The sequence below is a fragment of the Formica exsecta genome, unplaced genomic scaffold (assembly GCF_003651465.1).
Source record: "Formica exsecta isolate Colony F162 unplaced genomic scaffold, ASM365146v1 scaffold662, whole genome shotgun sequence".
Taxonomy (NCBI): domain Eukaryota; kingdom Metazoa; phylum Arthropoda; class Insecta; order Hymenoptera; family Formicidae; genus Formica; species Formica exsecta.
Window position 1 is genome coordinate 591010 of NW_021853425.1, and position 27992 is coordinate 619001.

A 27992-nucleotide genomic window follows, 5' to 3' on the forward strand; every position below is an offset into this window, starting at 1 on the left:
CTTTCCCTTCCTCGCCAACAATGTAATACAAGGATAACATTTTCCGAATCATCACGCCACTTTTTTCACGGAATTGGACACCAACAAATTAAAATGCCTTTTCTTTTTCTCTCTCTCTCTCTCTCTCTCTCTATCATTTCATTTTTAACATTTAATATTAACACTTTATTTTTAAATTCGAACACTCGTAACAAAGAAACAGATCGCTCTTCACATTTCTTTCATCACTAATTGAAACACGCATCCAAGGCTACGCAGCGTATTACATTCCACACGGATGTAAGAGATATACAAATATAATTTTATAAATATCTGTTGGAATGATTATTTACAAAGAAATGCAATTTGATCGACAAGCGCTCGTTAGATATAAAATATATCATTGTTCAATAAAATCAAAACATTAATGAATTGATTGATGATTGATAAAAATTGAGATTATTATTTATTATTCAAAATTGTTTATCCAAATAAATATGAACGAATACATTGCGTAGTTCTCAAAATAAATTAAATATACTTAAAAATATAAATCTCTCTATATAATTGTTTTGATTTCACTGAACATTGATATAAGATGCAAGTATAAAAAAATTGGAATATAAACTTTGATAAAATCGAGAATTTGTCGATCGATGGTAATAATTATTATTTACAGATTAATAGGCACCATCGTGTATTCCAAATTGTGCGCAAACGTCACAGCACGTAAAAAATAATACGGAACATTTTATTTGACACTTTGAACTTTTTTTCAAGTTTAATACATGTCCTTCTCTCTTCTAGTTTTCTTTTGATTTTCACTTCTTGTCTTTGTTTGGAATCAGAAAGGACAGCATTCCGCCAACTGAAGAGGATAAGTTGTTTATTATTATCCTTTTTATCTTTTATTTTAGCACTACTCAATTTTGATAATTCTCTACTATTCGCTTAATCTATTAAAATTAAGTTTTGCGAAAATTATTTGATAAAATTAAATGTGACAAAAAAGTGACTACGAGTTTTTGGAAATATTAATTATATATTGTGATTCTGTTTTAATTTTTCTTAAATGAATCTGACATATTTTACTATACTCACATATGGTGATAGCGGCTAGTAGGAATATCGGGATCTCGCAGCTGAGATCCAGCAGCATACCGAATGCTAGATTACTCGCTACCGCGCCACATCTGCCCAAGCAGGCCATCATGCATAACGCAACGGCGGATATATGCGTGGGGAAGACGTCGACTGCCACGCTGGAAAGCACGATGTTTGCCGTGGTCAACATCAGGGAAAAAATGCACGCTGTTATAACGATCTGCAGCGAGGATTTGACGAAGTACATACCGAGACCAGCGATACCAGCTATAAGCATTGTAATCACTATATGAAAGAAAAAAATATTCATGTTAAAAAGATAAACCACAGATCTTGAAAAAAAGCAACTTTGCAATAATAGTATTAGTAATAATAATTCAGCTCATTGAACCCTATTTACCCGGCATTGTTCGACGACCAACTCGATTTGCCAGATGTCCGGAAATAATATTCCCGAATAAGCAAACGGCATTGATCGTCAGAGAGTTAATGAATACCCGGTCGTCTATGTGCGGCTTACATTCCGCTGTGGCTTCGTTTGCCAAAAGGACAAATGGTTCTTCCAGAACGGTGACATTCATTGACTGCGTATTGTGTATCAGCTCACAGACCGTCACTGATGCATTCGGATGCGATTGATGATAGCTCTCGAAACGATTGAACAATTCCGGCTGCCAGAGACTAAAGCCATAGTACCTAAACACGCCGGTTGAAAAATATTTCTTTTTATATTAATACAATTAAATATTTTCGTTATATTATTACTATAATATATAATATTATAATAAAAAGTAATAATATAAAGAGATGTAAGAATAGAGGACTTTTTTTCGCTAATGAAATTATGTAATTTTAATAAATATTTTTTGAATAGTACTCAAGAGAGGGGTGCGTATGCTTTAACAGTTGAGAGAAACTCACCCGAACATGTTTGTGAAATAAATCATCCACAAGAGAATGGCGTACTTTAAGAAGGGTGGCGAAGCAATGGTACGCAATTGCCACCAAATATTTTTCAGCAATTCCGCTAACATATCCGATGAGGAAACTGGTGTCTTGTCTTTTTTAAATTCGAATCCGGCTTCAGAAAGGAGTTCCTTCACCTAAATAAAGACACATTGCCAATTGAAGAAAGATATGTTTGCAATTTAATCCGGAGATGTTATTCAAAAAGTGATCATTATTTTTGCACTTACTGGAAATTCGCTTTTATCACGTCCAGTGTTTACCGCGTAGATCTTTTGGATAATCACGAGAGCCTCTTTGGTTTTACCTTGTGACAACAGGAACTTTGGGCTTTCGGGATATATGAGAGCTATCACTGCTATAGTGAAAATTGGTAGGCTAATAACGCCAAGGAATAATCTCCAAGAATTGTACCGAATGCCGTAGAAGTCGAAGGATATCGGCAACGGTATAATAATCCACGCCAAGCCTGGATAAATTAATGATTGTCAATAAATTAATAATTTGCGAATCTATTATAATATATTTAATAATTTATATCAATAATAAATCTTAAAATCAATAATAAACCTTAAAATCAACAATAAATCTTAATTTAAATAAATAATATATCATCTAAAAAATGTAACGCACATTATATATAAGAGTTCCTTATCTATTGATAATATTAAAAAAAAATCATTACCAGGTAATATCAACCAAGCAAGAGTGAAGAAAAAGCCTAGGAAACAAATGCTTTTCGCTCTGTGCTTCTCTGCATAAAATTCACCGAGATACGTATATAATAAGGAACCAGGTGCGCCCATCCTAAAATTAGCAGATAAATCATATACAGGCATGACATATATACGACATCATGTTTTGTGTTTTATTCACGGCTACTTGTTACTCACATGAATCCGCTTATGATTCTAAACACTAGGAATAGATTGAAGCTTTGCGAGAAACTTCCAATCAGCGTCAAGATACTATCGGAAAAGAGAGTCAGCAACAGGATATTTCTTCTTCCATAGGCGCCTGCGAAAACTCCCCAGAAAAGGGCGCTGATCACCGAACCTGGAGGGATCAAATTTAAGTATTAATAATCTAAATGTAAGCTTCAGAAGCCTTTATGATTTAAAAGCGTAAGTTTTGAGAAAGATAAATGCAAGTTCAGTAAATCTGGGATTTTACCTAGGAGGAAGGCGACGTTCAAAAGCCCTTTTTCTTCAGATCTCATGTTCAGATCACATTCAGCTGACGGCAAAATGTATGCGTTTGCACCATATTGACAGCCGACGCACATGAATATCACGCCGCAAACCAGCAGCAAAGTGTACTGATATCTTCCGTTTCCTATGAACGAGAAGTCTAATTTAAAGAAGCTGAACGTCATGCAAAGTGGATGATTATAAATCAATAATGTAATAAGAATTTACCACATATCTCCATCGCTTTCTCAAAATCTGCGATTTCTTCTGTGGACGCATTGCGATTTTCTTTTTCTAAAAAGATCAAAGTTTTCTTAAATTTATTTAAAGAGAGATAGAAGTACGATAATTATTGTAAAACGCCATGATTCGTAATAATACATTAAATCTAAAATTAAATTTTCTTTACCCGAGATATCTGGTTTGTGTTATGAACACGTATTCATTTATATCGCACCGTCGATGTGCTCGAAAATTATGTAACATTCGAAGTTTTATAAACAAACATACGCGTACATTCAAAATTTGATAGTATTCACAATTTTGCCAAGATACATCACGTATATACGTAGATCACGTATATACATTGACATAAATTGATTACACACGTCAACATTTTCCTATATTTAGTTGTCTGCATTATGGAATCGAAAGAATGTGCGTGTCATTCACATTCCTATATATATATATATACAATTTTTTAAATATTTATTTTTCTGTTTACATAGAAAAGCAAACTGAAAACTTGGCAGCGAGATAATAAAATAATAAGATTTGAAAACAAGTGTGTGATATCATCGAGGCAATGCTAAAGAATCAGATTTTAATCAGTTGGCAATACATCAAAAATATCTTACGAGTTCGTACCAAAAGAGGAAATAAATAGGAGATAGTTTTAATCTTCTAACACTGAAATTTAATCTCACACAAAAGATTCTTGCTAAAACAGTTTCAACAGTTTAATATAAATTCTATGTATGTTTGAGATTAAAATTTTGATTTTAATATTAAAATTTAAAGAAATTGTGATTTTAAAATTAATTCAAAATATATGATATTAATACATGTCGCAACGAGATAATTTATTAAGTATACCTTTTTCTTAGATTTTAATCAACAAGTACCCCATTGAAAATATAGAATGAAATTAGAGACTGACCTACTGACAGGGAGATGGTAGAGATGCGGCTGACCATGATGCAGCACCGGGAAAATTTCCAAGAGCAGTGTCCGGTACTACGACAGGCGCAATCTGCTCGATTGCACGACGAAGAAGCCTAATCTGCGACTGCGGATTGTGGATGGTACGGAAATGTCGTGACCTCCCTTGGACGTCGCTCGTCGATGACGATGGATCGACACGTTGACCGGAATCGTCGCCGCGACGCTTTAAATATTATGTCATGCGCGAGCGCGAATCCGAAAATACTTCCCCACTTTTTCGTGGCGATCACGGTCATTAATCGGAGGGGGATCCTCATTATTTCATGCAAATACACCTGTATGTTATAATAGCATATATAATTATTAACCAGGATCGTAAATACACTCATAATAAAGTATAACTGAATCTTTTTCTAATAATTATGTTATTATAACACACAGGTGTATTCGCATGGAATAATGAGGACCCCCCTCCGATTAATGATTGTGATCGCCGCGAAAAAGTAGGGAAGCATTTTCCGATTCGCGCTCGCGCGTAATGATGACATAATATTTAAAGCGTCTATATATATAACTTTTCAAAAATTTCTCTGTTTATAAAAAAACTTCTTCTAATATCACATTAAATTATTATTCTTTTATTGTAAATGAGAAAAATGGCGTTTTTACGCAAACCAGAAAAAAATAAAAATCTTACGGCGGACCTGTGATTTCCTAACGTATTGATGTTCGACTTTGAATCGATGTATTAACATTTCCTCGAATTTCGCCGCATTTCTGCTTACGCATCATTAACTCTCGATAGTCTCGAGTTAAAAAAGATTTCCAAAAAAAGATCTACATCTGTTCACGTAGGGCCCCATCTGTAACGGAAATCACGCGTTGCAGAAGAGGCAACTGAAATGATGAAACCGAGGAGATGTACGCGAAAGCGAAAAAAATTTCCTTCGAGTTGATAGATTTGTTTAATTAATTTGTTATTACAGTTTGTCTTTGTGCCGAAAAGCTGTCAAAAATCCGTCAGGCGGAAAAGTCAATCGGCGCGTGATCGGTTGGATAATATTTGTTTCAATTGCAGACGAAATTAAATTGCTCCCCGGCGAACATTTTATAAATAATCGTCATATTCGCGATCCCACTTGTGGCGCGATTTTTCTTTCCGCAGTGTTGCTGCTCCAAGTGTTTTCTCTTTCGCATTTTAAGCTTCAACAAAGGAGTCTATTAGCGGATTCCATTACTAGCATTATTATTCGCTCTGCCGCTAGAATGTTCCGTATGATGCCAAATGTAAATTCATTGCAAAATTCTTTTTTTTTACATTTGAAAAGCTTGGAACATTTTCCGTAAGAGTTAAAACAAAAGAAATTTTAAACATGAAATATACAAATTAAATTATATGTTCTCTTATTGCTCAATCTTATTGCTCTATCTCAAAATATTAAAGATTTTTAAATGCAAAGTTGAAGAGACTTTCTATAAAATTGATTGATTTTACAGAGACTTATCCGTATCTGTAATTAAAAAATATTTTTTTTAGATAGAGTTGCTTGGTCTCCAATTATAAGTAACGTTACTTATATTTAAACGCTTTATACTAGCAATGAGAAAGTGAGTATGCGCATACATACATAAGATACCGATGTCGACAATTATAAGAATGTTTGTCATGGGTGCGGTTCTTTTTTCATTAAGGAGACCAGAAACCTTTGAAGAGCTAAAAATTGATGTATGTATGTCCGTTGACCTGAGAATTAGGACCGAATCGATACCCCAACTCTCCACTTTTTTTTCACCATTCAATTATGGTTATCTATGTATGACAACTGTTTCTATATACTTGCATAAATAATTCGTGTGTAAAAAATATATAATTAAAATTATATAAAGTTTGTAAATGTATTAAAAACAATATATAGAAATGAATGGCAGTGATGCGAAAAGTATCTATCTGATAATTGTAAAAGCATTTATAATTTTTTTATTGTACGTATTTATCAATGGAAATATACATATATATTACATGCGTAGTATTAAGATATATGAAGCTGAATGAAATAAAAATCTCTGTATTAATTAGTTGTTTTGATGCTCATGCTTCTCTTTAGAAACATCTATTCGCCGGCAAACACGAAAATTTAATGTACATTTAGATCACGTGTTTTGTATAGGATGAAAAATTGTTGAAAAATTAATTATAAATGGACATAATTTTTCATTATATTACATGTTATATTTATAACAAAAAATTAATACAATTGCGATAATATTAGGAAACTATTCCGAATTCGATCATTCGTGTGTTCCTGATCCACAATTAGTATAGACACACATCGAATGATTTTATCGGCAGTGTCGGAAAATGAAGTGGCTACTATAATTCTATGTAGTTTCTGAAATGGATGTAGATGACGCAAGAACATCACGAAAAACACTCGAATGACCGCTCTCAGTCTCGTTTCTGTACGAAGTTACGAAAGATAAAAATAAACTTAGATGGCAGCTACATGCACGAATTTAATGATATAATAACAAAACCCCAACCCAACGTGATATATTGCACAGGATTGGAATTGTGATGAAAGTGGTGTGTTTTTAAAAGATCGTAAATAATCGAAAGATATGGCTACCGTGAAATTTGGGAAACATTTGAAAGAGTTGAGAATCCTCCTCTGCCAAAGGTCAAAATCTAGTCAAGGTGTTAGGTAAAGTCGTAACAAACGATAGAGGCGATGGTCTGTGATCTGAATCAATTTCAGTCAACTTGTGTGTGTACATTACAGAGATTTCATCGAACAACAATATGTACCGTTGAAGAAAAATAATCCAAGATTTCCCGTTTTGATTAGGGAATGCTCGTCAATCGAACCGAAACTTTACGCGCGTTATGGTACGCAAAGATGAATATAATTTTTTATAGATGATATCAGGTCACTTTACAAATAACGTTTTTTTCTTCGAATACAAATACTCGTTCAAATGTCATTTATTTTTGTAAATTATGTTACAGAATATGGTGTAGAACGTTGTGTACCCCTGTCAAATCTGAAATCTGAAGAAGTACTCGGAAGAGTTCAAGAGTTAGCATCTCAAAAATAAATATTTGATAAATATATATCATAATATGTATAGTATGTTGTAATAAAATAATTATATCAATGTTTCAAATAAGAATAGTATATCAATTTCAAGTAAGAAGAGATTAAAATCATTTACAGAAATCTTGAGAAATTGTACTTTTGTATGTGTTTGAGCTAACACAGATACAATTTTACAAGACTATAGAAAGAATTATCATTTTCTATAGCAGAGAAATATTTATCTTTTTAATTTTTTTTTTTATATATACCAAGCAGTTGATCTTTCATACAGCATGTGCTACATTTTTTGCAAGTTTATTTTGACGATTATAAGCTAAAAAAAATATTTAAACATTTCTAATTTAGTAAATTATAGATACATATAAATATATCTATACTGTAATAAACATAAGTACCACAAGATCTCTATTGTATAATTACAATATATGTAATTAAGTATGTTTTTAATCACATTATACTCACATTAAACTTCAGGCAGTGTGATAATTCCTCTATGCAAGTATGAAAATATCTCTTTCGAACATAATACTTTTATAATTTTTTCTTTTTTTTTTTAATAAAATCTATGTTCATCAGTCAGATTTCACATCTGCATTGACGAAAACCTGCCTGCAGGCTTTTATCTTTCTTGTCAATAATTATGCCTATATCTGGCTTTAGTTACATAAAATTAAATCTAATTCATTTCTATATTCTTTTTGGTGAACTAAAATAAATAATCTCAGTCTACAAATGGTGGTAATCCAAAATCCTCTGGCTTAAAGTCTTCCAGACTTTTTAAGACCAATGTAGCATCCTTAGTGAGGTCTTTAGGAAGCTGAGGATCCGGTACCATTACCACTTGCATTTTAGCAGCAAGTGCACCCTGCACTCCATTTGGTGAATCTTCAAAGACTAGACACTACAATATAGATAGAGAAATAAGTTAATTTCAAGAATATGTGAAATGAGTTAAAGTCTACAAACCTTTAAAGGATCAGGATTATCGGGAAAACGTTTTGCAGCAATCAAAAATATATCTGGACTTGGTTTCCCATGCAAAACTTCTGGGTCAGAACCACCATATACTTTATGATTAAATAAGTTAAATATGTGTTTCCATTTCTGGGTTTTCAGATCGCTACTCTCTTGGCTTGAACTCGTAGCTAGTGCAATAGGTATATTATTTTTTTTAAGATGCAGCAGCAGTCTTTCCGCACCTGCATGTAATATCTGTATTAAAATCAGCTAGGATATAATACTAAATTAGTTTCACTTTGCTTCAACTTACCTGGCATAAGGTTACATTGAGGAAATATTTCTTGGTATATAGAAGCGAGCTTGTCCTCAAACATTTGCAATGTAATTGGCAGCTGTAACATATTTATTATAGTTTGCACGCCTTCAGTGCATTTTAAACCCATGATTTTTGCCTTGTGTTCCCAAGTAAACGTTTTCCCATACTCTTGAATGACACGATTGTATGCTATTGTGTACAGCGATTCTGTATCTACAGAATATAAAGAAATATCAATTGTATTTTCTTATTTTTTAATAAAATATTTCTGATTTTTATAAAAAATTAATACTAAAAGAGAAGTTGTCAAAAGAGAAGTTAATATTCAATATTAAGATGTTGATATAATATTACAAATGATGTAATAAAATTTTTATTATATCATATAAAAATATTTTATAAAATCAAATGCACATAAATATTATTTTTTCGAGAATTTGGAAAGTGTCTTTACCCAATAACAAACCGTCCATATCGAAAATGCAATGAGTGACATTCTTGAAACCCATTCTATAACCGTCGTACACGATTAATTTCTACTAGGTTATCCAAAGTACTTTGCCGAAGTTCTCGTAGAAATCTGTATTTCAAAAAATACGTTGTATTTTTTTATTTACGAGAAAAAGGAGGAATTATTATAAAAATGTTAAGAAAGATACGTTACAATATGCGCAACTGACTAACGATACGTTTTTCCTCCGTGACTCCGTGATAAAGATTTGTACTTGAACTAATACCTATGTGACGTGTAATCTGATTTCAATATATAGATATAGTATTGAGCGATAGTAGTCGTCTCCCTCCTTGATTATTAATACATATCTCTCTTCAACTCTTTCAACAGAATCATTGAGCAAAGAGGAAACATCTCATTACTGTTAAAATCCTTTCCCACTCAGTGATTATTTCAATAATTATATAAAATGTATATGCGATATGCAAATATTTACAACTTACATTAAAAAGATACTGTGAAAAAACATAATTACAAGAATGCAAAATTATATAATATATACAAATTAGAGCTACAATATACATTTTTATTATAAAAATGTATATGTGAAATGTATTTAATAATAAATGTAGTTTAACAGGTGTACATGTATAAATATAAATACACATACAAATTTTAATAATATTCTTAATACTAATCATGGTACACAATATAAAATGTATGTGAATATTTTATTTAGTTTTTTTATTCTTTCCCTTAATTCTAATTTATTCTAATATTTTTTTATTTCTTCTGGTTTTTATTCTTATATACAAAAGACTGATATTTATTCACATAATAAAGTTTTATGATTTCTCTAATTGCATATTTTTATGCAAATCTTTTTGTTTTTTGGAGATCTTATATATCATTATAAATCATTGCGACAAAGTATTTATAAAATTCGTTGTTTTAATTAATTAAAGATTAATTTCAAACTAATGGATTCATTTAATTTACACTTGATTATCAATAAAGTTTCTTGTTCCTCAGTTTGTAGCTGTATCTTTGTATGTATTTTTGTATTTCGCATTATGTGATTTTAATAACATTACATTATATCGTACATATCTCGATTCATGATTGATCGGCACAAAAACACAGTTGTCTTTATTTAAGCTTGGTTTTCAAAAACAATTTTATCTATGTTGAATTAAATCATTTTCCGTAACATTTGAAATGCTATAAAAATTATACGGCAAGTTTGTTGGCAAAAAGTTTTGGAGCGCGGCCGGTACTGCATTGAAATAAGTCGTGTTTCGTTCTCTGAATACAGTTTCTTGAACAGTACCATTGACGTCCGTTTGGAAAGTCTGAATAGTAGTCGTTGGAATAGCTTGGATAACTATGGGTTGTGATGTTGAAGCGTAAGGAACTGCTTGTATTACCTGTAAAAATACAACATTTAAATATTTATACATTGCATTAATCGAATACACATAAGCTATTGTTCCAAAACAAATTCAAATTCGTATGATATTTTAACTCAACTTAGATCATCTCACATCCAATGTTTTAATATATTATTTCTTTTCCTTTACTTTATTATTATTGATACATACATTAATACTAGAAAATAAACATTTTATACTTGCGCTGTCGTAGATTCTGTTTGAGATACAGAGAGCGGATCTTCTTCCTCGAGAGGCTGTGTTTGTTCTGCCGTCTGTTGCAACTGCTGATTGTTTGTTAAATGTTTAGTGTGAGAAGTATTGATTCCATGTCGACGCTTCATATGCTTATTGTAATTTGGCCAATTTGTAAAGTGGTGCTGACATTCTAAACAACTGTACGGACGCTCTCCCGTATGCTGTCGCCTATGTGTCTGCAATTGCGAAATGATAGTATTAAATCGGTATTTTAAAAATGTCATACGATTAAAATCTCATAATAACTTACAGTTAATATCCCTTTGAAACGGAAGCGTTTCCCGCAAAATTCACAAGTAAATGGCATAGCGCCGGTATGTATTCTGTGATGTTCCCTTAAAGTTCCTTTCTCCCTAAAGGTTCTTCCACACACATCGCACTGATGCGGCTTGGCACCTGTATGCACTGTCTCATGTTTCTTCAATTGCAAGGGTGTTTTAAATCTATACAATATCATTTCATTCTTTTTAAAATCATGTATTGTATATAATATATCATGTATATAATAATATACATGAATATGATAATTTAATATGTTCATGATATTCTGACTTACGCTTTTGGACATTGAGAGCAGCTATATGGCTTATCTATTGAATGAGTTAAAAAATGGGCTTCTAAATTTCCTTTCTGTATAAAACTCTTGCCACATTGATCACATGTAAAATTTCTGACACCAGAATGAATACGTTTGTGCGTTACCAGATTTGGTTTTGTAGAAAATCTAAAAATAAATTTTATCATCCAATTATATAGATATACATTGTGAAATATAATCATTCTGAAATATGAAAAAAAAAATCATATTAACCTCTTATCACATTGATCACATGGATATCTGTTTTTCACAGTATCGGGTAAATGGCATCGATTATGGATATATAAAGCACTTTGCTGTCTAAAAGCTTTACCACAAGTTTGGCATACAAATGGCCGTTCTTCACTGTGAATTGTCTTATGAGAGTCTAATACTTTTTTATGTACAAACGATTTTCCACAGTCTTCACAGCTAAAAGTAGATTGAACAATATTAACATGTTCATATATCCAAAATTTTACATGATTGTACACAGCAAACAATTTGTACCTAAACTTTGCCTTATTCTTGTGTCTTTTAACATGAGTAAGAAATCCATAGTATTTATCATAGACCTTACAACATTGCACACACATATACTTGGCTTTTTGATTATGCACTGTTTCATGGTGTTCCTCTAATGCTTCTAGACTTGGTAATTTGTCATTGCAATCTGTACACAGCCATGGATATCTCTCTAAACCTTCTGTCTTTTTCCTTCCATGCTTAGTTGTTTCCATTGTTCGCGTTTCTCTCATTTCTAAATTAGATTCTGTCTCTAAATTAAAAACATATATATTATATTAGACTTATAACAGATCTATATTGACATTAATTATGATATCTAAACATGACGATTTTAAAGGCATAAGCAAACAAAGGAAATAAAATTAGAAGTACATATATATTAATCTCTTTTATATATATTAAAATATCTTACCAGGTATATAATTATCTACAATCTTCAAATTATTTTTTACAGCTGTATCATTCTGTTCCTTGTCTATTTGGGAAGACATATGGAGCTCGGATTCTTCTTCCATTCTTTGCATCTGGTTTCTCCTCTTTAATCTTTTTTTAGCTTGTTTAGGGGAACTCTTCTTTATCTGTATCTTACACTTCTTCTGTTTTGCGTTATCTTGCGTTTCCCGAGTTTTGGAGTTGTCACTTTTATTACATCCTTCAATAAAATTGTAAGTATTCAAGACATTGACTGTGTCATTAATATAATTGCCAGCTGATTGGCGCTCAGCTATCTCTTCTCTGTTGTTGACTTCATCCTCCTTTGGAAACTCTATAGTCTCTTCCACGTAATCTATATTTGGTTCTATTGGTTGTGGTTCAGGCTTTAAATTTATTAATAATTGTTTTAGCGATATTTGTGCTTTATTGGTCTTCTCAAAAAACTCGCTGCATTGATTCAATAAATCACAACAATCTATGCAAACCGTGAGTGGCAAGCTGTCTGTTATTAGAACCTGCAATTGTAATAGTCATTATTAAAGATAAAAAATACATCAGAAATATCAAAATTTGTGTAATTTAGATATAACTAAATTCATATATACATAAGCAGTTATATTGCAATTATGTAAGCTACAAATATGTAAACTATTTTATAGGATATAAAAACAATTTAATTTTATTGCTCTAGATTGACAATAAAATGACAAACTCAAATTAATTGCCTTTGCAAGGTTTATGTTAACTTCTTAATAGAAATGTTATCTAAAATTTGAGAAAAACAAAAATTTATTTCTATAAATTTTTTATTACATTAAGCTAGCAAAATGTAAAACGTATGTAAATGTATATTACTTCAAATTTGTACGTTTTTTTGAAAAAGTTGAAACTACATAACAATCATATAATAATAAATTACAATCAATTAATGTTTAAGACACATTAGAACCAATGCACTTTACAATTATATTTATACACGCATTTTGAAATTCATTGCTAGTATTGGAAATTTATAATATATACGTGAATTATAGATTTATAGTATTGGCAGTGAATCTCGGAATAAAACCACAATACCAAATAAAACATTTCTGTTTTTCTGAATTAGATACATTTTATGGGAACAATAAAGAGAGAACATTCGATTTATTAAAATTTTACCTGTATCTGCAAACACTTTGCAATCTTAGCTTCGATCGCGAGTTTCTGTCCCTCGGCTTCGTAAATCCCAATGAGATTCTTCTTGGTCTCGGCACACAGCCGGCAAAGTTCCGGTTCCGTCATCCTCATTCAATGCACATACGAGAATTTCGTACGCGTAAGATCGTCGTACGGCGTCACTGCGCGAAGATGCATCGTGCTCGTCTTTAAGGCCGTTTATGGGGTGACGCGTGAAGCAGCTGATATTAGGTTCGCTCTCGAACCCTTAACCCGTACAAGGGTTTCTCCGTGTCAGAGATGTTTGAAGAAGAAAAGGCAGACAGAAGCGGTGTGCGTATCGCGTCTCCACGAGACGGTAATTCATTCATAGTATAGCACAGCTAGACAAAAGGCCGTGTATGTCGCGCGCGTATTATCATATCGTACCGCTAGTAAACAAACGATCGCCACGGACAACACCGATTCGGAACACAGCGGACATGTTGTTCTCGCTACTTGCCGTGAGAAATCATAATTACAAGCGCTGTAACGAGGCAACTTGGGGCGATGTGTGGCTCTACGTCGAGAGTCGCTGACTGATAGTCGGCAGATCCCAGATTCAAATCCACTTGAACCTTATCCCTCATATGTCTCTTAAAAGGTTGAAAAAGGATTAATGAAAATTGATTGATTAAAAATGATATATAGTACGAGCCGACTTGTTGCTGCGCTGCGCTGACGAACGGCGATCGATCACGACCGAATCATTCGGCGATTACTTTTCTCCATCTTCGAGCAGCGAGTAAAAGACCGCGAGTATTCCATAATGTTCCCACGAAAACAAATATATTTGTCAGAGCATTTATCCTGTGGAGCAAAAAAAAAAACATCTGATTCGTGATACGCATAGCGCATGCGCACGCTTTATTCCCGCGGCTCGGTATTGTTGGCACCCGCATTCATAGATGGTCGTTATTGAAGATATTCGCGTTTACCGATAATAGCACAGAAATTCACCGGGCTTATGTTGGCGCTGGAAGATCAAATTTTTTAATAAACAATGGGCGCGTTCAGCAGAGAAAACCACTCAGTAGCAATCCAACGTGATTGGCTCTTACTTTTAAAACCAACAAATCAACGTCGAGTGTTGACAAGACAATAACTGAACGCTTTCTCTGCCGAACGCGCCCAATAGCTCAAACGATTGCTCCTTAAGCCCGTATCAGACTATGCATTGAGATTGAAATTTGACCAATCAGAGGCTGCGTTCCGTTTCACGCATTGAGCGCATAGATCGCATGGAAATGATTAAAATTTGACTAATCAGAAGGAAAGGAACTAAAATTTCTTCGTCCTGAGTGATCAAATTTCAATCTTTAATCTTCAATCTCGATCTTCAATATGTAGTCTGATACGGGCTTAAGAGGATGCCGGACTATCCTAGGCCGGTATTCATAGTCCGTTCTTATATTTAAGATCATCAATAGTTCCGACTGACAACGTGTCGGGTTAGGACGTGTTTTTGCGTACTGCGTTTGAGATCATCTCAAGTATGGTCTTAAGATGCTATGCGGCTATTTCATTGGTTGAATGGGATCTTAAGACGATCCAAGACGATCTTGGATATAAGAACGGACTATGAATCTAGAGTCCTATATAATCAGAGAAGCGACATCGTTACCCCCTCCATGCTTCCCATGATCGCCATGTTGGTCCCGCAGCTGTCCATGTGTAATCTAAAATGTCTTAAAAATGTCTAAGGCCCGTTCTACAATAAGTCGTATGTCGTTAGTCGTTAGCAAATTGACCAACGACAGTCGATTATTCCGAGAATATTCGACTGTAATTGGTCACTTTTCTTACGACTAACGACATACGACTTATTGTAGAACAGGCCTTAGAGATATTTAAAATGTTTTTTTTTTTAGAAGATAACATTACAAATATACTTTTTTCTTACTTACGGTACGTCGGTTGCAGTTAGTTTGCACGTAGAATTTACTACGTGCAAACTAACCGCCAACGTAGGGCGCGTTCCACTTAATGATATCAACGCTCGCGAGCATCATCTGTCTTTGTTTAACTTTCGGTGAACAACAAAGATGGAATAATACCGTGAGCGTTGCGGTCGTTAAGTGGCATGGGCCCGTGGCGGTCAGTCAATCAGCAAGCGGAACCCCATTGTCGCTTCTCTGATTTCTCTGATATATAGGACTCTAGACTGTCCTGTTTTACCGACTATAATAATTAATATTTATAGAAGCCTAGTAGGCTTCTAAATACATTTTTAAACGTTCACTTATATTCTTTCATGCATTTCCGAGTGGAGACCTATCTTATTTTGTACATACAAACTGCAAAACTTTTATATTAAGGGGATCCAAAAGCTCGTCTGTTTTACCGACCAAAAAATATTATTTTGCACATTAAAATCTTTTTTTTAGTTGAATAGAATAATAAATCCTTTTCCACGATTTAAGTGCACATCGAAACAAAGATGAGACTTCACGAGTTTATGTTAAAAACGAAGAAAAGCTAAAAAATTAGTTTTTTTACCGGCTTCTTGCGTCAGGCACCGACGAGATACTATTAAAGACTGTCAGCCCTGGATAAACTTTTGTGACCATCAAGTGGGCCCGGTGGGCCTGAAGGTAATTGAAGAATGTTGACATTACCGGCCGTTTGATAGGATCGAAAATAATTACACAAATTATTTAATTCATACGGTTATTTTACTTCATCCAGTTATTTTATTATTGAAAACACCGACCAGATATCATTAGAGATCAATGGTCTTATAGGATTTAGCAAATTACTGGTAAAAAACTCGCCACGCGGTACTGTAGGTAAGTAAATCTTTGCATTGTCGATAATAAAACAGTAAATTTACGATAAAATATTTATTTTGTTATTCTTGAGGCAGTTATATAAAAAATCTATACATTTTTGATAATAAAACAATAACTAGATGAACTAAAATAACGCGCAGCGCGTTTTGTTTTTCCAGTCACACTAAACCCCATAAGACCACCGGTCTTTAATGATATCTCGTCGGTGCGTCAGGTCATAACAATATTTGCTTAATATAAAAGTTTTGCAGTTTGTATGCGCAGAATAGAATAACTTCGTCTTCGGAATTGCATGAAAGAATAGAAAATTTTGCACACCGAAATGTTTTTTACTAGGCTTCTAAATACATTTTTAAACGTTCACCTATATTCTTTCATGCAATTCCGAAGACGAAGTTATTCTATTTTGCGCATACAAACTGCAAAACTTTTATATTAATTATAGCAAAATACTTTTACCTAACTTAAAATCTTCCTGTTTTAGTTTTTTTTATTTTTTGAAATTAATTTTATGAGGTATTCATGACCAAAAACTTTTGTCATAAATTATGAAAAATATTAAATTACAACAATTATGAAGACATTAAAAATCATATTATTTTGTGATACTACAATTTTTTTTATCCAGATATATTTATTTGATTTTCCAAGCAATATAAACATAAGAATTTTTCCAAATTTTAATAGTTTCATACTACTATTATACAGCCCACAAATCCTCAAAAGAGACAGCACAAGTGAATATTATTGTTATTATTCATAATATATTGCTGTATGTTTATTGTGTTACATTATTTTACATAGATACATACATACATACGTATATATATAGGTATTTATAATGCTTATCTTTTTCTTCCTTTTTCTTTCCTTTCCTATATATTTTTTTTTATGTGCATAATTCTTGTCACTTTAGCACTGTTTCTTTTGTTGTTTCCATATTGATATTCTTTCTTTCAAATCGGGCACTGCAATTTCAAAAATAAATATTAATTTGGTATATATTTCTACATGGATAAAAAAACTTACAATAGTTTATATACATATTTTAAAATCGGCATAAGATATTAAAAAATTTCAATACGATAGACTTTAAAAGACAGTCAAAAACTATATTATCTATGACACATCAAATATTTTTCTAATATATTTATGTATATGAAAATGCATTGTTATGAAATGTTACCAATATTTAGACTAAACAAAAGTTGACTTTATCAAAAAAGAGAAAAATATGAACAATACAAGTATTACTTACTTGGCACAAGCATATCTTCTCTAAGCGGGTGCCGATTGAAAGAATCCGTGACACTGTTGAGTAAATGTCTAATGATAACTGCTTTGTCCACAACAATACCAGACGGTAGCTTGACTGGATCCTCCATAAGAGTGTCCATCAATGGATCCCGAAATTCCTTAGGAGCGTCGTCACGCGCGCGATTGTCTCTTACGATTACCGCCGCACGCTCAGCGAGAGCTACGAAACTCTCAATTTCCGTCGTAGTTTTGGCTGATGTCTTTAATTCATTCGCAGCGTCAGTGAATAACTCGTTATAAAACAAATGCTGCAAAAATGAATTTATATATATATATGAAACTGGTGAGATCGCGAATCTTTCGCGATGATGGCACTCAGACTTGCCGTGAAGAGTCAGCAGTCGTTATCGGAGCGCAAAAGAGGAAGCAATACCTGTTGCATACGTCAGTGATTCCTCTTTTGGCACGAAAACTTTGAATATTGAAGAACGTCTCGTTACTTGGCGAAGCTATTTTTTCCTCCTTTCGAAGAAACCACTTTTTTATACTAGAAAGATTTATTTTTCTCGAATTCTGCCTTTGACGAGAGATTACCTAAACGTTTTTTCGATTGCTGTCTTAGATTTCAGAATATCTTCAAAAATATCTCATCCCATTGTTTTGTTATTACATATTATATATTTACATACATCTTAGCACTGTTTCTTTTGTTGTTTCCATATTGATATTCTTTCTTTCAAATCGGGCACTGCAATTTCGAAAATAAATATTAATTTGAGATATATTTCTACATGGATAAAAAAAATTACAATAGTTTATATACATATTTTTAAATCGGCATAAGACATTAAAAAACTTCAATACGATAGACTTTAAAGGACAGTCAAAAACTATATCATCTATGACGCATCAAATATTTTTCTAATATATTTATGTATATGAAAATGCATTGTTATGAAATGATGTTACCAATTAGACTAAACAAAAGTTGACTATCAAAAAAGAGAAAAATATGAACAATACATGTATTACTTACTTGGCACGAGCATATCTTCTCTAAGCGGGTGCCGATTGAAAGGATCCGTGACACTGTTGAGTAAATGTCTAATGATAACTGCTTTATCCACAACAATACCAGACGGTAGCTTGACTGGATCCTCCATAAGAGTGTCCATCAATGGATCCCGAAATTCCTCAGGAGCGTCGCCACGCGCGCGATTGTCTCTAAAACACATCCGTACTCGACCAAGGCTGTAACGGAAGTAAGGGACGTGGCACATGTTTTTTACATCATGGTGGCACATAAAAAAGCTTAAGCAGTATACCATACCATACTGTCCTTTATAGCTGAACTGGCTGCACTAGTTCAGAGTTTATCTTTTTCTCTCCCCATTGGAAGGAGAAAGATAAGCTCTGAACCAGTGCAGCCAGTTCAGCTATAAAGAACAGACCTAAAGCCCGTATCAGATTATGCATTGAGATTGAAATTTGACCAATCAGGACAAGGAAATTTTAGTTCCTTTTATCCTGATTGGTCAAATTTCAATCTTTAATACGTAGTCTGATACGGGCTTAAGGCCTTAACCTTAAAACAGTTCAAGAACGAAGTGACCACGAGGTTATATATACAAGAAAAATGAAGAGATCGTACTCAAAACGAAACGAAGAAGAGAACGAGGAAAGCTATCATAAGCGAAAAGATCACAAACGCAACGACAATTGTGAGGAGTCTAGGCATAACAATGACCACAGTAGTCCCAGGTCCCAGGTGCGATGATCACAGGAGTTCCAGACGGGACAGTAAACATCAAAGTTTTAGACGTGACAATGATCATCAGCATACCAGACGCGATGATAAAAAAAATCTTAAATACAACGACGATCGTAAGGATAATAATGGCGAAAGGGGCAGAAAGCAGAATTTGCCGGAAGAAGAAGTAGGAAGTAGGTATTATGGAGAACCGGATAAAACGCAAGAGAATGTAGAGGAAGTTAGGCAAAAGCGTACAGTGGATCTTCTGATTTCAAAGACGGAAGGTGCTTACATTCCACCTGCCAAATTGCGTATGCTCCAAGCAGAGATAACTGATAAGTCTGGAGCTGCTTATCAACGTATTGCGTGGGAGGCGTTGAAGAAGTCTATCCATGGTTATATTAATAAGGTTAACACTAGTAATATAGGAATCATAACAAGAGAATTGTTGCACGAAAACATTGTTCGTGGTAGAGGTTTGTTGGCGCGTTCTATTATTCAAGCGCAAGCTGCTTCTCCAACATTCACTCCAGTTTATGCAGCACTAACAGCTATAATCAATTCCAAGTTCCCTGATATAGGTGAATTGGTATTGACGCGTCTCGTTCTGCAATTTAAACGTGGGTTTAAAAGAAATGATAAACCTTTGTGTATATCCTCAGGCACATTTATAGCACATTTGGTTAATCAAGGTGTAGCCTATGAAATTATTGCTTTAGAAATTTTGACTCTGTTATTGGAAACACCAACAGATGATTTCGTTGAAGTGGCCATAGCATTTTTGAAGGAATGTGGCATGAAGCTGACAGAGGTTTCGCGAAGAGGTGTAGAAGCCATCTTTGAGATGTTAAGAAACATACTACACGAAGGACAATTGGATAAGCGAGTTCAATATATGATAGAAGTTATGTTTCAAATCAGAAAGGATGGATTTAAGGATCACGAAGCTGTTCCCCAAGAATTGAATCTTGTGGAAGAGGAGGATCAATCCACCCATTCGATAAGATTAGATGACGAGATAGATACGCAAGATATATTAAATGTGTTCAAGTTTGATGTAAATTATCTTGCTGGCGAGGAGACGTATAAGCAAAAATGTAAAGAGATTCTTGGTTCAGATGTCAGTGATTCGGAAGATAATGATGAGAATAGAGAAGATGACAGTTCGGACGAAGATAGCAGCGCGGAACAAGTCGAAGGAAAGAAAGATGTAATATTTGATAATACAGAAACAAATCTGACCGCACTTCGTCGAACTATATATTTGATGATACATTCCTCGCTCGATTTCGAAGAATGTGCACACAAGTTGATGAAAATGCAACTGAAACCCGGACAGGAGATCGAATTGTGCCACATGTTCTTGGACTGCTGCGCGGAGATGCGAACGTACGAGAAGTTCTTTGGACTTTTAGCCGTTCGGTTTTGCGCCATCAATAAGATGTACGTAACACCATTCGAGCAAATCTTCAAAGATTCCTATCATACGATACATCGTCTCGATAGCAACAAATTGCGGAACGTGTCGAAATTTTTTGCCCATTTACTATTCACGGATTCCATTTCGTGGAGCGTACTGTCGTGTATAAAATTGAACGGGGAAGACACCACTAGTTCCAACAGGATATTTATTAAGATTCTGTTTCAAGAACTCTCAGAATATATGGGTCTGGGAAGACTGAATAAACGAATCAAGGATACGACACTACAAGAAGTGTTGAAAGGATTATTTCCTAGAGATGATCCGAAAAATACGCGTTTTGCAATTAACTTTTTTACTTCAATTGGTTTGGGTGCTTTGACTGATGATTTAAGAGAACACTTAAAATCCCGTTCAAAGCCGACTACCGTACCAGCATGAAACGCTCAAGAGGATGAACTCTCTAGTTCCGATGAATCCACTTCATCATCTTTCCAAGTTCTACAACAACGGATTCTTCTTCATCATCATCAGAGGATAAAATTTCAGCAAAGAAGAAAGATAAACAAGAAGGAAAGAAATCTGCTCCTCCATCTTCTCGCGACAGATAGAGATTATGTGAGTAAAGGCTCCCGCACAATCGAAAATAGAACAGGGAACAGATATTAGAGATAAGGACTGATTTGACTTTGTTAAAGTAACTTTTTTTTCAATTTTCCAAGTTATCTGGTGTGTACATAACTTATACAAGCAAGTCAGTCCTTATCTCTAATATTTGTTTCCTATTCCTTATATTGTCGATTGTAGGGCGGCCTTAATGTTAACGAAATAAACTAGCGCTATTGTTTCGCAAAACAAATAGAAAGATTTAAATTATATCTAGATTGTATGAAAATTGATAGTTCTTGGTAACATGAGAATACAAATATTCATTTAAACGCAAATATAAATAGATTGCAAAATAAATTCGCAGACGAAAATTTCTTCCGATTTCAATTATAATAAAGAGTAATTAGAACATTAAAGAATGAAAATTCCTTATTTTCTTGTTATTTTTTTTACTCATACACCTCTTATTCTTAATTTATAAGATCAATCTCTAATCTCTTAAGAATTAAATATCCATCAATTTCAAAAGAAATATTTTCATAATTTTTTAATTCGTCAAATTTCTGCCGTGAGAAAGAACTTAAAGAATCAAACATGCAATGTTTTTATAATGAGAAATTTTCAAAATCTAGAAATAAATATAAAACATTGCACACACCGATTAATTCGCATGTAAGTAGCAAAAAAATGTTTGGAATTAAAGACCGTTTTAAATTCCGCGGACGTACAAGCGAAAGTTCACCTCTTCTCAGAAATCTTCAATAAGCGTCGAACGCAATCAAAAACGGACCGTCTTAAACAAATACCCATATTACGACGAACGCGCCACTAATTTCTTTCACATATTTGGATATTACAAAATGTACTTTTTCTGAGAACTTTTGACGCAGCGTTATTTCAATTTCCATGCTTTCGTGTACTTTCCTTTCACTCGCATCAACAGAGATTTTACTTTCCACTTTTCATATATAATCTGTATAAAAATAGTAAACTTTAAGAAAAATTGGAGAAAAAAAATCCTATAAATTATGTTCCAGTAGAAAATCTTGGAATCTCTTTCAGGAACATTATATTATCTTCTAATTCTCTAAAAATTGATCAAGCTTATGCATGAATTATTTTCGACACAATATACCGTTTCCAAAATTTTCTAGAAAGTATTTGCGGTCTCCGCGGAATATTGGATACGAGTTAATGAGCTCGACTAAAGCCAGTTTAATCAGCTACTCATAAACGAGTGAAAATCGAAAGCAGCTATTCGAATAATTATATTTGAGAGAAAAAGTCGCAGGACGTATTGCAATTTTCAAAGAAAAGGCGCGATTATTAAGCATCGCTCTGAATATCATGGGATTCGCATCCAAGGATGACCTTTGCACAAAGACAAAGAGAAGGAGGGATCGAACGATTCACACGAAATGTATGGCGTCGAAGTCTTCGACGGGCGAATCCCATCACGGAGACTTTGACGCTCGAAAACGTGGCTCACTGGATGGTAAAAGTATTGACGCGATGTGTCCTCATTGTGTATATATAGGGGTGCCTGTGCCAAGAAAACACTGCAGTTCTTCGTTGAGCGTCTGTAGGACAGCATCAGGTGGAAAGTACCTGTCCTGTTGAAGTTTCTTCTGTGGAGATTAGTGCGTTTGAACATTGAAACGCTTAATCTTGCTGATTATAATCGAGTTGCAGCTGACCATATCAGGTAAATTCAACATATAATTTCTGAAAAATAATTAGATGCGATTAAAATTATATCATTTCACATATTCCCGTTTCTGAGTTTTTTAAAAAGCATTGCGCTCACTTTTTTATCTATTTAATAGATTCTATACTAAATTATTAAGAATAAATTCTATATAATTTTTTAATTATATTTTATCTACATAAACAACAAAAAATAAAAGAAATGATATTTATTAACATTAGTTGAATCAAATCCTGTCATCTATCATATAAAATAAGATTGGGCACAAGGTACCACCCTGTATACGTTGGAATCGTATAGAACCGGTTTGAGGACGGTCGCCTCTTCAAGAAAGTTCAGGGTTTAAACCTAAAAATAACAAAGAAAGCATTTCTACCAATTAGAATCGAAGAAGATAAATTATTGAAATAGATTTCTAATTAAAATAGATCTCGCTCATTATACTTCAATATTAATTTTTTGCATTTCTTTTTTATTGGCCGTAAAAGAAGAAAAGAAGAAAAATGATACCACTCATCGTGTATTTTGTTGCTCTTGTGACGCTATCCACCGCCCAATTTCAACCACAACCCAGTGGTCGGATTTTGGAATCGCCTAATCCAGCACTTTGCGCACAAAGTAAGTCTCGCTTTATACATCACTATTTTTATCAAAAACTATCCAAGCAACATGAAGCTTTTAAAATTATCTCTTAAGCATTAAATATTTTTAACATGTACCTTTTACACATTTTTCAAATTTTTATATTGTGTTGATATGAAAATATTTTAATCGTACAAAATAATGCTCTTTCACTATGTTATTGTGGAAAAATTAAAGGCATAAATTATTGAATTATTCAATGCTAAATTAACTTAATTGTCGGCTATGGTTCTCAGAAACTTTATTGCAAGTATATTGGCTGTGGAAACTACCACCTAGAATTTTTATACAAATTAATCTTCCGGTAGGACGTAAATAATACAAGCATTCCCAATGCTCTCTCTAAAAGTTCACGCCGGAGAGAGCCTCCGTTCCATTTCCCTCAGCCGTCAAATATCCGAAGAAATTACGAACCAGAGAAAGTATTTTCGATATTTGTCATTAAAGAGAGGCCGCAACCCTGCGCTGCGGAATCTTCCTCCTCCACCCATTTTCCTATTTCCTACTCCGCCTCGGACCTTCGATCATTGTATCTTCCGCGTTTGCCGCATCCTCTTATATCGATGCCTCATCGCTAATTACACGTGACCGTTCATCTTTCACATCTTGTGCATCTTTCTCGATGTTCGTTATAGAAAGTGTGACGATGACACCGACGGCGGTGTAACTCGAACGCATTTGAATTGTAAATGTCCTCGTCGTAAGTAGTACGGAATGTCGGGTGGCACTTTCACGTTCATCGCGTTTTCGGTTGAGTCGAACCGGTGAGAATAAATCACCATTAATTATCTAATCTGGAATGTCGTCTTTTCCAAATTCTCAGCATCTCCCAACATTCTCTTGTCCTTTTATGTAAGAAGGAATTCATAGATGAAAGACTTATCAATTTAACTTAACTTCCAAGAATGCATCAAAATTATCTCAAAAGAAAAGATTATTAAGCTTTATATGAAATATTTCACCTTGAACTTCTTTTTTGGTGTAACGTAAATGACGCTAATTTTTTGTCTTGTAAAAAAGTTGTAAAAATTCTAATGGGTCTCAATCTTGGAAAAATTAAATTATATAATACAAATCATTTAAATGAGAATAAAAATCAACGCAAGAGAGAGATCCTCGACTTAAATCATTGACGAGATTCTAGACTTAAAGAAATGGAAGAGAATGTGTTATGCACGGAACCTGATAACTGATTATCCATTCATTAGGCGTAGCCGGTTGACGCGCGTTCCAAAGACGCGCCCCTCATAAAAAACTTTCTTCTTCTTTATTTGGAAAGTGACGCACGTGATAAAATCAATATACAGCACGGGTGTCAATGTCTAGGTCGTGACTGCGATTGCCCGGGGTCGCCGCCTCGACTGACACTAATTTCGCAACTTTCACTCCGGGAACAAGCGAGAGACCTCGGGCTCTTCCTAATGTAAACATACCTCTTAAACATTCAAAGACGTTTATAAAGATTATTGTCGATTGTCTAGCGCCTATGTGGTTTAATTCACTCGATCTTCTAATTGCGGTTTTTCTCGCAGGGATCATCCATCAACGATTCAATGGAAAAGGCTATTATTTTTCGTGGGCTGATCCGAGAACGGCCGGACAAGAAGTAGACTGGCTATCAGGTAGAAACTTTTGCCGACAACGTTGCATGGATCTAGTTTCGTTGGAGACCTCCGCCGAGAACGAATTTATCAAGAGCCGCATCGTTCAAAGTACTGTTACTCTGCAAATCGATCCTGTATTTCGTGGGCAATCAAAGTAGAAAAATTAAAGATGTTAATGTGATACGCTTCTTTTGCAGACAAGGTGAAATACATCTGGACCTCCGGTCGCCTCTGTGACTTCAAAGGCTGCGATAGGCCGGATCTGCAGCCCCTTCATATTAACGGTTGGTTCTGGACCGCCGAGTTGCAGAAGTTAGCACCCACCAACGATCGCGGCCAAAATGATTGGTCCGAGAGCGGCGGGTAAGACTTATTATTCGCAATATTACATATTCATGGAGTATACCGACCTGTAATTTTGCATTGTTCAATTCAAATCGTTGCTATTCAAACGCTTGTACATATCGAGATACATCGAAGTCAAGATCGTGCATACGCAATCCTCACACTTTTGAGTTCAAGGATGTTGAACAAGTTGTGATTAAATCTTTTTTACCCGCTCATTGCAATTCCCTGTTATTTTTTTGCTCTATAATCAATGATCGTGCGTCTAATAGTCAAGGTTTCTAAACGTATACGTAATATCAAATGACAAAGCGATAATGTAAATATCTTGATTCATCTTACGAGAATTCGTTCTGTATGTGGGCAATATATGTGTTTTATTTAGTATCGGCAAACCACAGCCTGACAATCGCGAGGCTATTCAAGGCGGTGCTCCCGAGAATTGCCTGGCTGTCCTCAACCAATTCTATAATGATGGAGTAAACTGGCATGATGTGGCATGTCATCACAAGAAACCATGGGTTTGCGAGGACAACGAGTCTCTCCTGAGATATGTTCGTTTTACCAATCCCAACATTCGCATATAAAAGAAACTTTATAGAACAATAGTTTTACTTTTGTTCAAATGGGTTTAAGCACCTATAATGTTACAACGTTCAAATGTGTGTCTACGCCAGAGAAGCGACTGAGTAGCATATAGAACATCTTATTTATTACTATTATAGGTCTGTTCTATATAGCTGAACTGGCTGCACTAGTTCAGACCTTATCTTTCTCCTTCCAATGGGGAGAGAAAAAGATAAACTCTGAACTAGTGCAGTCAGTTCAGCTATAAAGAACAGACCCTATATATAATGTTATAACATCTCATACTCATTAGACCCCACATAGTATGAATTATTTAATTAAACTTGTAGGCATTATTTGATTTCAGGAGATATTACTATTTATATTCTTAGACATAATCCCCTAAAGATAGATAGGGAAAATTAGATAAAATAAAAACTACAATTTACACACACACAATTCTTAGATTATTACAAAAAGATATATGAAATAAGTACATTCCTAAAATAATATATATACTAATGTACATTCCAGATAGCAATAAATTCATGAATAATAAATGATTCCATATTTTTTTATTATTAAGAAACACAGCAGTTCATTTATATTTATAACATTAATTTTTAACTGCTTACGTAAAATGTATAAACTATGTCTTCCTCTTATATAAAAATTTAAATTGCATAAAATTATGTTTATTAATAAAAGATATATATAATATATCACAGATGTTAAACAAGAGACTTTCACAAAGAGTGCTTAATAATATATATCATATTTACTTAATCAAATATGTATAACAACTTTATAAAAGAACTTTAAAAATATGTATTTGAAGCTATTTTTTACCTTCTACCATTATGATATGATATCCAAATTTTGTTTTCACTGGTGGATCTGTATAAACCGGAGATGCCAAATTAGAAATTGGCAATGCAAAGGCAGCATCTTGAAAGGGTCCTACCATGGAACCACGTGTCATCCAACCAAGATCACCCTTCAGATAATAAACAAAATGCAAAATTTCAGACACAATTATTTCCAATTGTTTATTAAGATGATATTTTTTCGATATATTCACGTTACCCCAGATCTGGCTTTGTCCTCGCTGTATGTTGCTGCAACTTCATTGAACTTTTGACCAGCTTTTAATTTTCCCAATGCCTCCAATATCTTCGATTGTTTTTCGCACAGTATATGTCTAACCTGTATTTATAAAATAAATTGTACGAAAATGATAAAAGCTGTAAACAACTGTATACAATATTTAAAATAAAAGTGTTCGTTTATCATAACAGCTAATAATTCATGATATAGTTATATGGTATACGTGTTACTTATCGATACAAAATGTTTTCTTACTTTCACTGCGTTTCCACCTTTCTTTTCTGTTTTTCCACTCTCTTCCGAGGATTTACCCTTATTGGACTTCGCGGCACCAGCATTCTTTTTCGGCGGCATGCTCGTGCAATTTTAGGTTATATCAATATACCATTGATGAAAAACAGACAAGTTTCTTCCGTAACTGTAGAGAAATTTCCGTGTTTAGTATGGTATGAGTAAATAATTAAGAGATAGGATCGATTATCGGTGATAAAATTTATAAAATTAATTGTTTATGGGAATATCTATGGAGAAT

The 27992-nt window shown here is 33.8% G+C and overlaps 6 protein-coding genes and 1 pseudogene across 6 annotated transcripts in view; 3 read left to right on the forward strand and 4 right to left on the reverse strand.

Moving 5' to 3' along the window:
* Positions 1-150: 150 nt before the first annotated feature.
* LOC115242950 (synaptic vesicle glycoprotein 2C-like) lies at positions 151-4673 on the reverse strand. Its single transcript, XM_029819577.1, has 10 exons — positions 4399-4673; positions 3468-3533; positions 3223-3384; positions 2943-3105; positions 2735-2856; positions 2280-2518; positions 2005-2186; positions 1484-1779; positions 1081-1368; positions 151-847 (listed from the first exon to the last, which is right to left on the reverse strand). The coding sequence occupies exons 1-10, from the start codon at positions 4433-4435 to the stop codon at positions 801-803; spliced, it is 1602 nt and encodes a 533-aa protein (XP_029675437.1). The 5' UTR covers positions 4436-4673; the 3' UTR covers positions 151-800.
* Positions 4674-6913: 2240 nt separating this feature from the next.
* LOC115242951 (NADH dehydrogenase [ubiquinone] 1 alpha subcomplex subunit 2) lies at positions 6914-7617 on the forward strand. Its single transcript, XM_029819578.1, has 3 exons — positions 6914-7105; positions 7184-7290; positions 7411-7617. The coding sequence occupies exons 1-3, from the start codon at positions 7023-7025 to the stop codon at positions 7497-7499; spliced, it is 279 nt and encodes a 92-aa protein (XP_029675438.1). The 5' UTR covers positions 6914-7022; the 3' UTR covers positions 7500-7617.
* Positions 7618-8022: 405 nt separating this feature from the next.
* LOC115242952 (zinc finger and BTB domain-containing protein 24-like) lies at positions 8023-14482 on the reverse strand. Its single transcript, XM_029819579.1, is given in 12 exon segments — positions 8023-8402; positions 8468-8700; positions 8772-8990; positions 9232-9313; positions 10371-10658; positions 10862-11095; positions 11170-11362; positions 11476-11643; positions 11731-11928; positions 12007-12274; positions 12437-12974; positions 13621-14482. Coding segments are annotated over 12 exon segments (2730 nt in total). The 5' UTR covers positions 13750-14482; the 3' UTR covers positions 8023-8222.
* Positions 14483-17207: 2725 nt separating this feature from the next.
* The window catches only part of LOC115242963 (ubiquitin conjugation factor E4 B-like), a 38081-nt gene continuing 27296 nt past the window's right edge, over positions 17208-27992 (reverse strand). Inside the window, 2 exon segments of the mRNA XM_029819599.1 lie at positions 17208-17416; positions 17707-18013. Of these exon segments, the coding sequence (XP_029675459.1) occupies positions 17361-17416; positions 17707-18013 (363 nt within the window). The 3' untranslated portion in view covers positions 17208-17360.
* On the forward strand, positions 19288-23192 carry LOC115242964 (annotated as a pseudogene).
* On the forward strand, positions 23065-27171 carry LOC115242971. The gene is made up of 5 exons (XM_029819608.1): positions 23065-23192; positions 23684-23813; positions 25370-25549; positions 25639-25804; positions 26172-27171. The coding sequence occupies exons 2-5, from the start codon at positions 23699-23701 to the stop codon at positions 26371-26373; spliced, it is 663 nt and encodes a 220-aa protein (XP_029675468.1). The 5' UTR covers positions 23065-23192; positions 23684-23698; the 3' UTR covers positions 26374-27171.
* On the reverse strand, positions 26803-27962 carry LOC115242974 (peptidyl-prolyl cis-trans isomerase NIMA-interacting 4). Its single transcript, XM_029819610.1, has 3 exons — positions 27716-27962; positions 27440-27559; positions 26803-27350 (listed from the first exon to the last, which is right to left on the reverse strand). The coding sequence occupies exons 1-3, from the start codon at positions 27812-27814 to the stop codon at positions 27192-27194; spliced, it is 378 nt and encodes a 125-aa protein (XP_029675470.1). The 5' UTR covers positions 27815-27962; the 3' UTR covers positions 26803-27191.